General features: G+C 48.7%; 1 protein-coding gene across 2 annotated transcripts in view; it reads left to right on the top strand.

Annotated features, from left to right (window-relative positions):
* The window catches only part of TCF7 (transcription factor 7), a 169,232-nt gene that overhangs the window by 150,152 nt on the left and 5,331 nt on the right, over positions 1 to 13,749 (top strand). For both annotated transcript variants that reach the window (XM_088478330.1, XM_088478329.1), the window contains 3 exons: positions 4,154 to 4,261; positions 4,592 to 4,640; positions 11,416 to 11,488. In XM_088478330.1, the coding sequence (XP_088334456.1) occupies positions 4,154 to 4,261; positions 4,592 to 4,640; positions 11,416 to 11,488 (230 nt within the window). The remainder of the gene's footprint in view (positions 1 to 4,153; positions 4,262 to 4,591; positions 4,641 to 11,415; positions 11,489 to 13,749) is intronic.

Raw genomic sequence — 13,749 nt, 5'->3', positions numbered from 1 at the left:
GTCTGCGTGTGTGAAGTCCAGCTGTTTGAGGGGTGATCGCAGGAGGGGTGGGTGCGGGCAGAGGGGACTGAATGTGTGGCTGTGGGAAAGGTGAGTGTATAGGAGTGGAGGTGGTAATCTCGGGATAGAGGTACAGGGGAAAAAGACAAAGTCCAGCTGTAGGCAGGGGAACTGCGCCGCTGAGGGGGGTGATCGCGGGGGAGCGTGTGGGCAGCTTAGGGAAGATTAAATGCTCGGCTGTGTCTGGGAGGGAGTGATAGCAGGGGAGTGTGAGGGCAGCCTCAGGGATGGGGGGAGTGATAGCGGGGGAGTGTGTGGGCAGCCTCAGGGATGGGAGGAGTGATAGCGGGGGAGTGTGAGGGCAGCCTCAGGTATGGGGGGAGTGATCGCGGGGGAGTGTGTGGGCAGCCTCAGGGATGGGAGGGAGTGATAGCGGGGGAGTGTGAGGGCAGCCTCAGGGATGGGAGGAGTGATCGCGGGGGAGTGTGAGTGTAGCCTCAGTGATGGGGGGAGTGATAGCGGGTGAGTGTGTGGGCAGCCTCAGGGATGGGGGGAGTTATAGCGGGGGAGTGTGAGGGCAGCCTCAGGGATGGGGGGAGTGATCGCGGGGGAGTGTGAGGGCAGCCTCAGGGATGGGGGGAGTGATCGCGGGGGAGTGTGTGGGCAGCCTCAGGGATGGGGGGAGTGATAGCAGGGGAGTGTGAGGGCAGCCTCAGGGATGGGGGGAGAGATAGCAGGGGAGTGTGAGGGCAGCCTCAGGGATGGGGGGAGTGATCGCTGGGGAGTGTGTGGGCAGCCTCAGGGATGGGGGGAGTGATCGCTGGGGAGTGTGTGGGCAGCCTCAGGGATGGGAGGGAGTGATAGCGGGGTAGTGTGAGGGCAGCCTCAGGGATGGGAGGAGTGATCGCGGGGGAGTGTGAGTGCAGCCTCAGGGATGGGGGGAGTGATAGCGGGGGAGTGTGTGGGCAGCCTCAGGGATGGGGGGAGTGATAGCGGGGGAGTGTGTGGGCAGCCTCAGGGATGGGAGGAGTGATAGCGGGGGAGTGTGAGGGCAGCCTCAGGTATGGGGGGAGTGATCGCGGGGGAGTGTGTGGGCAGCCTCAGGGATGGGAGGGAGTGATAGCGGGGGAGTGTGAGGGCAGCCTCAGGGATGGGAGGAGTGATCGCGGGGGAGTGTGAGTGTAGCCTCAGGGATGGGGGGAGTGATAGCGGGTGAGTGTGTGGGCAGCCTCAGGGATGGGGGGAGTTATAGCGGGGGAGTGTGAGGGCAGCCTCAGGGATGGGGGGAGTGATCGCGGGGGAGTGTGAGGGCAGCCTCAGGGATGGGGGGAGTGATCGCGGGGGAGTGTGTGGGCAGCCTCAGGGATGGGGGGAGTGATAGCAGGGGAGTGTGAGGGCAGCCTCAGGGATGGGGGGAGAGATAGCAGGGGAGTGTGAGGGCAGCCTCAGGGATGGGGGGAGTGATCGCTGGGGAGTGTGTGGGCAGCCTCAGGGATGGGGGGAGTGATCGCTGGGGAGTGTGAGGGCAGCCTCAGGGATGGGAGGAGTGATCGCGGGGGAGTGTGAGTGCAGCCTCAGGGATGGGGGGAGTGATAGCGGGGGAGTGTGTGGGCAGCCTCAGGGATGGGGGGAGTTATAGCGGGGGAGTGTGAGGGCAGCCTCAGGTATGGGGGGAGTGATTGCTGGGGAGTGTGTGGGCAGCCTCAGGGTTGGGAGGGAGTGATAGCGGGGGAGTGTGAGGGCAGCCTCAGGGATGGGAGGAGTGATCGCGGGGGAGTGTGAGTGCAGCCTCAGGGATGGTGGGAGTGATAGCGGGGGAGTGTGTGGGCAGCCTCAGGGATGGGGGGAGTTATAGCGGGGGAGTGTGAGGGCAGCCTCAGGGATGGGGGGAGTGATCGCGGGGGGAGTGTGTGGGCAGCCTCAGGGATGGGGGGAGTGATCGCGGGGGAGTGTGAGGGCAGCCTCAGGGATGGGGGGAGTGATCGCGGGGGAGTGTGAGGGCAGCCTCAGGGATGTGGGGAGTGATTGCGGGGTAGTGTGAGGGCAGCCTCAGGGATGGGGGGGGAGTGATCGCGGGGGAGTGTGAGGGCAGCCTCAGGGATGGGAGGGAGTGATAGCGGGGGAGTGTGAGGGCAGCCTCAGGGATGGGAGGGAGTGATAGCGGGGGAGTGTGAGGGCAGCCTCAGGGATGGGAGGGAGTGATAGCGGGGGAGTGTGAGGGTAGCCTCAGGGATGGGAGGAGTGATCGCGGGGGAGTGTGAGTGCAGCCTCAGGGATGGGGGGAGTGATAGCGGGGGAGTGTGTGGGCAGCCTCAGGGATGGGGGGAGTTATAGCGGGGGAGTGTGAGGGCAGCCTCAGGGATGGGGGGAGTGATCGCGGGGGAGTGTGAGGGCAGCCTCAGGGATGGGGGGAGTGATAGCGGGGGAGTGTGGGGGCAGCCTCAGGGATGGGGGGAGTGGTAGCGGGGGAGTGATAGCGGGGGAGTGTGTGGGCAGCCTCAGGGATGGGGGGAGTGATAGCGGGGGAGTGTGAGGGCAGCCTCAGGGATGGGGGGAGTGTGTGGGCAGCCTCAGGGATGGGAGGGAGTGATTGCGGGGGAGTGTGAGGGCAGCCTCAGGGATGGGAGGAGTGATCGCGTGGGAGTGTGTGGGCAGCCTCAGGGATGGGGGGAGTGATAGCAGGGGAGTGTGTGGGCAGCCTCAGGGATGGGAGGGAGTGATTGCGGGGGAGTGTGTGGGCAGCCTCAGGGATGGGGGGAGTGATTGCGGGGGAGTGTGTGGGCAGCCTCAGGGATGGGGGGAGTGATAGCGGGGTAGTGTGAGGGCAGCCGCAGGGAAGATTAAATGCATGGCTGTGCCTGGGGGGGGGGCTTGGGTAAGGGGTGATAGCGGTGGATTGTGTGGGCAACTGCAGGGATGATGGAATGCGTGGCTGTGCCTGGGGGGGGAGTGATCGCGGGGGAGTGTGTGGGCAGCCCGATTGTATGTGCAGGTGTTAATCATGAGGGGGGCGGGTATGGGCAGGGGTGGATCAGTAACTATGTCTTTCATCGCCCGTACTTGCAGGGCAACCTGACGATATCGTTAAGTTCTGCAAGTTCAGGGATGAGGGAGGGTGCTGTCACTGAACGACATTGAGCCCGGCAGTGTAGGGGTAACACTGGACGATATCGCTCATGGAGAATATCGTTAAGTGTGTATGCGGCTTAACGGGGGGGGGGGCTTGGACGCACATTACCGTGCCCCATTTTGTATATGCTTCATAAAGTTATAATGTTTTTAAAAAGTCACCCCCCCCCACCCCCACCCCCAGCAAGCTGTGTTCCAAGAAGCTCCTCCTGTGCAGCCGATGTCAGGAGACGCTATTAGTGAGTCGTTATTACTCTCCACAAACAATAGGTCGGCTGTCTGCCCCCCACCCAATATTAATGAGCACCATCACATATATATATATATATATACACCCTGTGATGGCCCAGGTCCCTGTAAACTTGGTGCATGTAGGGATTATTTCCCAGACCCCCAGCCCGCCTAGTGTCCTAGGGCCTCCATTATTGCCAAGCTACTCTGCCTAGACATCCGGGAGCACAGGTGACCAATGACAATGAGTCAGATGTCACACGTTTATTCATTTGCCCTCATTAAAAGAAAAAAAAACAATGGCAATTAAATAACATACAAACAGATTTCAATCTTGTTTTTGAAACTTGAATAAACAACTTCCAGCGCCATAAACAGGGCTCTATGGCCATAAAGACAGGAACCGGGCCGGGACCAGGAAGCTGAGCACTGGGCGCGTCCTGAGAACACATCTGGGCAGCCCTTCAGGCTCCAGGATGCCAGTTCCAAATACAGGTGCCACCGGGGCAGTGACGTTGGCGCCCCCTCTGTCTTGCGCACCCCTAGTTACAGCCCTGTATTGTATTTATTTTGCTATGACTTGAGCCCAGAAGAATTACCAATATTATGTGTTTTTGGGGGAGATTTATCAAAGCTTGGAGAGAGATAAAGTGGAGAGAGATAAAGGACCAACCAATCAGCTCCTAGCTGTCACTTGCAGAATTTGAAAAATGGCAGGAGCTGATTGGTTGGTCCCCCAAATTTGTAACTTATGGTTGCCCCCATAGATACTCATGTATGTGTGTTTTCCCAGTGGCACGCATTATCTAGAGAAGAGCAAGCAAAGTACTATGAACTGGCCAGAAAAGAAAGGCAGCTTCACATGCAGCTATACCCGGGCTGGTCTGCACGTGATAACTATGTAAGTACTAATTTCATGTCTTGGGGATATATATATAATTTATTTTTTTCAAGCAGTGCATTATACAATTATACAATTGGTATGTGTAATATATATCAGCTCAAAAGAGCAACTAAAAAAAAAACTTTATTTAAATTGTATACTAGCTACAATGTCCAGCATACTATTGATGTGACTGTACGGTCATTCTCCTAAATCTGGGACAGGTGGGTGGTACTCTTACCGCAGTACGTTACCCGCCAGCTGAGGCAGAACTTGTATTCTATCTATGCCCTCACCGCTGACCATCAGGAACTAGTGAATATATTTATTTCTTGTTCATTTCTACAGGGAAAAAAGAAACGAAGAACCAGAGAAAAACATCAGGACTCCAGCTCAGGTGGGGATTTCAGATCTAACCATATCATACGACTATAGACATTTTCCAGATGTGTTCAGATGCACAGGATCGTATCTTTCTAGAATTAAGCCAGGATAAGATTTATATTAGGCTTTTATCTGTAGAGAAATAAATGGATGGTGCCGATGGAAATAACTGCGGCAAGGCGTGGCGCTCCTTGCCATAAGGAACAGAGCAGCCGGTTTTGCAGATCCATCAGCATAGATTTGCTAATCCGTACTCAATTTAATTATGTTTTCTCATAACTTTAAGACTATAGGGTCTATTTACTAAGTAGTGTTAGGAGACAGAGTGAAAAGTGATAAGGTGCCAGCCAATCAGCTCCTAACTGTCATTTTTCAAACACTGCCTGTGAGATGGCAGTTGGGAGCTGATTGGCTGGCACCTTATCACTTTCTTATCACTTTTCACTCTGTCTCCTAACACTGCTTAGTAAATAGACCCCTTAAAGTGACTTTGGTGAGGTGACCTCTGCATCCTTAGTAGCGAGAGATCTGATCTGAGGGAATTATAAAAGGTTTGCACACTTCATGCCCAGAGAAACCATCTTGCAACCTTGCAGAATAAAGAGCAACAGTCTTTCTCTATAAGAAGGAGCTAAGGGCCTGATTGTGAGTGGTATGCAGTCTCGTGTGTGTATGCGTGAATTAGCGACCGTTCATTTGCCACTTTATGCAAATGCTGCTACCAAGCCCTTCCCTGGCGTACATCAATGCGTCCGACTGTGCAAGGACTGAGGCGCCCACCGTCGGCATCCATAAGCGTTGAATTATCGATTGGTGCATCTTTAGACGTTTGCACTATCGAAACTTACACGGCAGGTGCTGTTTCTCCACTTTCACCATCACGCCCGCAGCACTCGCATAACACGCCCTTAAGACGGACCTTCTCCGTGCATACGCTAAGCAACCTCCCAGTCACTGCCCAGGAGCACCCATCGCCTTTTCCAAGACATTTTTCATATTGTGCGTTTCGTTCACAGCAGCGCCTATGTGCGTACGCTCTGTGTGACACCCGCGGCGTACAAATCTATAGGGATTTTCGTGCAAAACTAATCGATGAACTGCGTGAACAATCGGCATCGCATGTGACTCAGAACCAGGCCCTTAATGAGCGAATCCTTCAGAGGGTAAACACCCCTGTGCATGGGCACACTGTCCCAGGATAGACACAGGACAAGGCTGTATTATGATAAAATGTATATATCTATATGTCATAAAAACCACAATAGCTTATAATACAACAACATTTACAACTGGAAGTCGGCCATCACCTTCCCTCCACATGTTATGCCACAAACATAAGAGTCTCTGTGATATGTGGCAGAAGAAATACATCTCATTGATCAGTTGATTTGATCATTTATAAAGCGGTCTTCTCACTTTTGCCAGCTGGATCAATATTCAGCTTTCAATTCAGTAGACAGGGGCGAGTAAGAGATCTAAATGCTTGCCTCCACTCTTTGGGGTAAATTTACTAAGGTGAGAGGTTTTAGAAATGGAGATGTTGCCCATAGCAACCAATCAGATTCTACTTAACATTCAACTAGCACCTTCTAGAAGATAATAGCTAGAATATGATTGGTTGCTATGGGCAACATCTCCACTTCTCACTTTAGTAAATTTACCCCTTTGTGTAGTTGTCGTGTATACTTTAACACAGTGCTTGTCATATCCAGTCCTCGGGACACACGAACAGTGCATTTTTTCCAGGTCTTGCTGGAGCACAGGTGCATGCTTTACTACTGTCTGACACATTTTAAAAGATCCTCAGGTGGTACTAAATTTTTCACTTGTGATTCTGTGAGGAGACCCGGAAAACATGCACTGCTAGTGTGTCCCAAGGACTGGATTTGAGAAGTACTCCTTTAACACAAGAGTTCACTAGATACAAGCAATTAGGTAAAGCACTTGTATTATGTATATTGGATTACTTAGGGTTCTATTTACTAAGCAGTGTTAGGAGACAGAGTGAAAGGTGATAAGAAAGTGATAAGGTGCCAGCCAATCAGCTCCCAACTGTCATCTCACAGGCTGTGTTGTGTTTGAAAAATGACAGTTGGGAGCTGATTGGCTGGCACCTTATCACTTTTCACTCTGTCTCCTAACACTGCTTAGTAAATAGACCCCTTAGTCGTGTAAATATGCTTTTACTGCCTATATCAATTAAAATGGTTGCAGATGGTAAAATGTAACCCCAGGGGTTTAGTATATATAAAATGTGTGGGTATATGTGCCCCAGTGGAGTAGATTATGACATTTCTACTGGCAGTGTTGACTAGGCAAAGCATGGCGTTCCTGTATCTCAGACATGCAAATAAATATTTCACTAGAGCACAGTGCAGTTCTGGCAGTGTTGGTGCAAAAAAACTATTTTGATTATTATTATTACTGCATAATATTTGTGTTTTTCTGACTTTTTTACTGTTCTAAATGTTGCAATTCACGGAGCGTGGATAATGTTCCAAGCTTCTAATTCGTAAAAGTATAATGTTTACCACAGACCAGAGAGATATATAAACATGCATGCCGTGTGCCCAATAAGCCAATTTGGAAGGTTTCCTTGCCGTTCTATTAGTAAACAGATAAATTATTTTGCAACTAGTCTCTCCTGACTGGGGTCTACCATCTTGATCTTTAATTTAGTACAGGGCCAGTACACCCGACAGGTCATGTTTTCAGGATTTCTTTTACTCGTCCACAGGTGAGATCCTTTTTGTTTTGCTGGGTCAGTAATTATCCCACCTGTTTCCACAGACAGAAATGCTGAAAACATGACCTGTTGGGGGTACTTGAGGACCGGAGTTGAAAACCCCTGCACTAGAACAATGGAGGGGTAAACAGGTAAAATTTCTGCTGTGGTATACAATGCGACAGACCAGCTCACACAGATATGGCAGCACCAATTGAGCAACTTACAAACGCTTTACAGTTGTTTTGACTACCAAGAAAAAGTAAAGCTGTGCAACTTCTAGCATTCATTTCAAATAAAAAAAGCTGCTTAGTTTTACGAGATTTTATACTGGATGTACTCAGTGTTCCAGCAACTTTTGTACACACGTCTGACATCACCAGTGGGTGCAAATTGGTCTTTGGCCCTGTGACCTGTACCGCTAAGTAAATTGAGAGCCAACAGAGGAGACCTGAATCAAATTTTGTATCTGGATCCTTGTACCTCTAATCATTACTCTGCTGCTCTCCTATCTTGGTGAATTGGTGCCTCAAGCATGAATCCTATTAAGCTGATTAATATACTTCATAAGAGACGCAGAACACCCGCCCCACCTGATTATGCCAGGCCCTTCTAGCAAAGACCTCAGGGGCTGCATTTGCCTAAGAAGTGCCTTCTTTGCATTAGTAATGGACTCACCAAATAAGCATAATTTATCATTTATACCCCGGAGTCACAGAAGAACATCAGCTTTAACTGAAGGGCATCAGTTTGACATATGGCAGAGAGGACAGGCAAAGCACAGAAACCTAGGACAGCCGGATAGGGGCCGGGTAATTGCTTACTAATACATCTTTTCCACCAAAAACCCGGGTCCGACCTGGGTTTTCAGACATGGTTCCAACCCAGGTCAGACCCAGGTGAGACACTGTTTACACAGCTCCATCGATGTGGGTTATTCTCAGGTCAGCCCCGTTAACACTGAACCCGGTTCTGCCCTGCTAAACTTGTGAGGTCATAAAAAGTGGGTGGTGACTGCTCCACAACCACCAATCAGCTAATTTTAGGCATGACCCAGGTCGGATAACCCGGGTTGCACTGTTTACACTGCACCATTACCCAGGTCCATCCTGGGTCCAATCCTGGTAGCTACCTGGGTTGGATTGCTGGGTCACTTGACCCGGGTTATTTTTCAGGCACCCTTTTGCACTGAGCTGTGACCCAGGTAGACCCAGCAAAAGCCCAAGTTTTTGCTCTGGTGTAAAAGGGGGTATAATGCTACTCTGCTACACATATAAAAGTGACTGACATATATATGATCTGAGCTTGTGTTGATGGGATTGCCGTGATATTTAGGCGTACTGTATTGCACATGAGGAAATACTGTATTATGTTGCACTTGTGAGCAAATGAAAAAATGTGTGAGGAGATGTTTTTTCCAAAATATAGATAAATGTTACTAGGGAGCTATAATAATTACTCCTGGTCAGTGACTGAGTTCACGGTAACATGACGGCGTACTTAGGGTACCATCGGAATTTAGCTGTTCACGTCTTTCCTCACTTCTTAAGATAAATAGTTACGACCACTATAAGAAGCGAGTGGGCTCCCATACCAATTAGCATAACATAATGGGTTGCTTACAACTGTATCGCATAAGCAGAGTCTGTAAAAGTGGGTTGTGGGCTGATGGAAGTTCTAGATTTACTCTCCATTACAGCAGGTTCATACTTTGGGCTTGAGTTATTTAATGGTTATGATTAACATTATAATGTAAATTGAGGTTAATAGTTCAACTCCATCGAAACAGGAGATAAACCTCTTTAAAACATAAGGGGGGTTATGCAGTAGGTGCCGATTTTGCAGAATCTATTGTATTTCAACGAGATTGCCACTAAATTGAAAGCCTTACAAGAACAGATTTCCTCTTCTGGTTCTTTATTAAAACTGTCCTAGATGTAGTTACACAACAAGTAATATGCCTACACCTTCCCAACTCTAGACCAGTGGGATTATTTACTAACAAAAAAGTGACAATATGAAGTAACTCATAGAAGCCTGCTCTAATCAATCTGGAGAAAGGGTGTCACGTACTGGACTCCTCTAGAGAAAGGGTGCCCATACACAGGTGGATCAGTCCTTAGTCGCATACTGGACTCCTCTAGAGAACGGGTGCCCATACATAGGTGGATCAGCCCCAGACCATATACCGGACTCTACAGAAAAGGTGCCCATACACAGGTGGATCAGTCCAAGGTCACATGCTGGACCCCTCTAGAGAAAGGGTGCCCATACATAGGTGGATCAGTCCAAGGTCACATGCTGGATTCCTCTAGAGAAAGGGTGGCCATACATAGGTGGATCAGCCCAGACCATATACTGGACTCCTCTAGAGAAAGGATGCCCATACACAGGTGCATCAGTCCTAGACCATATACTGTACTCATCTAGAGAAAGGGTGCCCATACACAGGTGGAGCAGTCCTAGTCACATACTGGACTCCTTTAGAGAAAGGGTGCCCATACACAGGTGGATCAGCCCAGACCATATACTGGACTCCTCTAGAGAAAGGGTGCCCATACATAGGTGGATCAATCCAAGGTCACATGCTGGATTCCTCTAGAGAAAGAGTGGCCATACATAGGTGGATCAGCCCAGACCATATACTAGACTCCTCTAGAGAAAGGGTGCCCATACACAGGTGCATCAGTCCTAGACAATATACTGGACTCATCTAGAGAAAGGGTGCCCATACACAGGTGGATCAGCCCAGACCATATACTGGATTCCTGTAGAGAAAGGGTTCCCATACATAGGTGGATCAGTCCTAGATCCTGTACTGTCCTCATCTAAAGAAAGGATACCCACACGTGTACCAGTCTTAGGTCACATGCTGGACTCCTCTAGAGAAAAGGTGCCCATAATGGTGTGGATCAGTCCTAGGTCACATGCTGGACTTGTATAGAGAAAAGGTGCCCATCAATAGGTGGCTCAGTCCTAGGTCACATTCTGGCCTCATCCAGCCATATGGTACGTGGCACTCAGGCTGAATGTTGGGTTCCAATGTGGCCAAATTAGTGTGATCAGCAGCCTATGACCAGCATTAACCAATCAGACTGTCCTGCACACTTAGGACCTCATTCAGAGGCGGTCGCTCGGGAGCGATCGGTCGCACCCAAAGTGACCGAGAATATGCAAAACGAGCGCTCAGTCGCAAAGCACATCGTAAGCGCGGAAACACCCACAACAATGAAAGCACACCTCCTATCTCTACGGCCTAATTCAGTCAGCACGATTAACACCTGTTACATTGTTAATTGCCTACAAACATCGGTTGAGGCAGTAACCATCGCCAGCACTCGTAATGCTTAAGGTAGACCCTGGGCTACCCTTAGCTCTGCGAGCAGTAGCGTCGTTATTGCAACGAGATGACATGTATGATGATGCACGCCCTTAAAATGCCCTTTTTAAGGTCAACCACGCCTGCGTGCTCACCACCACACCCCCGTTCACAAGCACCTTCCCCTGTAACCACCCACAAACGGCACGAAATGTCAATCACAGCTACGACCTCGTGGTGACTAGCGAGCAAGAGGATTGCAGTCGGGAAGACAGGCTTGCGCACACGCACTGCCAGGTACATGCATGCGCAGTTGAAAAAAACATTGCTCACTATGTCCAATCGCTCCGTGCGACCGCCTCTGAATGAGGTCCTCAGTCCCTATCTGATTGGCAGCAATGTTGGGTCCATGTTTGGGATGATTTGTGGCCCTGGCTGTTGGGTCTATAGCTACCACTTTAAGTAAGACATAAAAGCAAATGTCTGATTGGTCACTTTAGGTTACTGAACTTTTCTTGTACGTAGATAATAAATAACTTGTACCGAATGTTCCTATCGATTGTTGTCACATCTTCCCTTCCAGAGACAGGTTTGTATTAGTGGTAAGTTTACTTTGTTGTTTTTGCATCTTTTTTTTTTTTTTTGTCTGTGTCTTCAGGTTACAAGTGGCTAAATATATGTTGCATCTTTTCTTCCCTTTTTTTGTGTGCCTCTGCCTCCCCCTGCGCATGTTTCTATACTCAGATCCTGGCTCCCCTAAGAAATGCAGAGCTCGCTTTGGCCTCAACCAACAAACGGACTGGTGCGGCCCATGCAGGTGTGTATGACAAACCGTAGTGTCCGCTTCCGTAGCTTTCCTTCCTTCACTCTTTTGCACGCTCTTGTCTAACAGTGCTTGCTTGTCCTAGAGAGTAAATTGCAGTGTTTAACACCTGTCGTCTAGCTTTAGTAGTGCTGCACGCTAAACGTTGTATGTACCTTTGAAAGATTTTGTTGTATATATTGAATAAGATTATATTCAAATAATTCCACTAAGGACCGATAAGAATCAAATTATGCAGTTGCGTTGTGATGATACTGTTTTTATTATAGTTTTCTAAAAGAGCTACTAAACCTCACGTTCAAGTCGCTTTAGCTGAAAGCTGCATTTCCACCTAAAATGGAGGACATTTTCCTTCGAAATGGCTGCTGAGCTAAGGGTGTGAGCAGGAGGACCAATGAGAAGCTGCAGTGTCACTCCACTTCGGTTTGAGCTGATGCTGTTAGACGGAGCCCAGGTCAAAATGGTCTGGAGCATCCGATAAGTTTCGCTTTTACGAGCTTGGCCCCATTAGCTAATGCCATAGGTTACAGTTTTTCCTTACTGCTGCGAATAGTGGCAAAAAACATATTAATTAATGGGGTATTATTGCATAGCTTAATAAATAGGCCCTTTTGTCTGAGAGCTACTCCCAGCAGTTCTGTAATAATTACTCTCCTAAGCAGGAAAAATGTGTATGTAAGCACAATAGCACATAGTGAACCTGGAGTACTGATTGACCACTGTGGCAGCCATTTTGTCCTTGACCCACGATCTGTTGAAGTGAGGAATTTTAGTTCTCCTTGCAGGTTGGCAGTATACACAGTTGGATAATGTACTCGAGCAAAGGTATATTACTCAAAAGAGGGACAATTCGTAGCGATAAAAGGGACAGTTGGTCCTTAGTGGGACAGCTGTATAATTTTTGTTACATCCTTGATGTTACCTTTGAATATAAATTCTTAGAGATATATTTACTAAGGTGAGAGTTTTTAGAAGTGGAGATGTTGCCCATAGCAACCAATCAGGTTCTAGCTATTATCTTCTAGAAAGTGACGGTTAAATGTTAAGTAGAATCTGATTGGTTGCTATCCCCCCAATATTCAAGGTCTAAGAGTGTGTGGGCCGCAAGCATAAAAAAAGTCTTATATGCAATTTTGAAAGGGTTGTTATTAACAAAAACCAATGCAGTGCCTCCTGTAGTAGTGCCCCTTATGCAATGCCCCCTGTAGTAGTGCCCCTTATGCAATGCCACAGGATGGAGCGTATACTGTGACATGGGGGTCTATGTACTAAGCCGAGAGAGAGAGATGAAGTGGATGGAGATAAAGTACCAACTAAACAGCTCCTGTCATTTTTCAAGTACAGTCTGTAAAGTGATAGATAGTAGCTGATTGGTTGGTACTTTATCTATGTCCACTCTATCTCTCCAAGGCTTAGTACATAAACCCCTATATAGTGAATTAAGGACAAACACACCTGATAGGAGTTTGCATCGCGTCACAGAAGCAGCATACGTCCACTTGGCAAGCGACATAGATGATGCGGCTTAGAGGAATTACAAGCTAAATGACTTATTTTGGACCTCACTGTTGTTTTGTTCGATAGGGAGCCATGTACTTAACTCAACTGACAGTAGTCCTCATATTTACAAAGCTGATCATTGCTTTTCTCTATTCGCATCATTCATTTGGTTCATGATGAACCACTGCTTGGCTATTAATACAGTGTGTTGACCAGGTTGAACCTGTTTGCCGGGATTGTGTTGTAATTACTAAATATGCTGCAAATAAAATGACAGCCTACCAGTAGAGGATATGTCATTCTATTGTTACCAGGCAGTAAAACCTGCTCCGGCATCCAGAGGAATAACACCTTTGGTGACCTGTTTTTGCAGGGCAGTTGTTTGAGGCAAGCGTCTGGTGTTAGACCACCCTGTGCCATCTGAGATCTCTCTGCCTATATGAGAGCTCTGGAAGACATTACAATAGGACAAAAACGTTCCAGGCAGAATGAACAGAATAAACAGACTGTAAAGGAAAGACAGAGGGGCCCAGTTATTATTAGGATACCTACACCAGTCGCTAAGTACCCTCAACCTAACTCTCCCCCCTAGAGCCCAACCCTCCCCCTAACCCCAGTACTTACCATCAGGATGCTGGTGCCCGGATTCTGACCGGTGTCAGGATTCCAAGTGCCGACATTCCAATAGCCAGGATTTAAACTACATCCCATCTGAAGATGGCGTTAGCCTCTTTAGCCTATGGGCTACATTTCAC

This window comes from Taudactylus pleione, unplaced genomic scaffold (assembly GCF_031769625.1).
Source record: "Taudactylus pleione unplaced genomic scaffold, aTauple2 ptg000212l, whole genome shotgun sequence".
Classification (NCBI taxonomy): domain Eukaryota; kingdom Metazoa; phylum Chordata; class Amphibia; order Anura; family Myobatrachidae; genus Taudactylus; species Taudactylus pleione.
The sequence above is the reverse complement of the archived record's forward strand: the minus strand, read 5'-3'. Positions and strand labels throughout refer to the sequence as shown.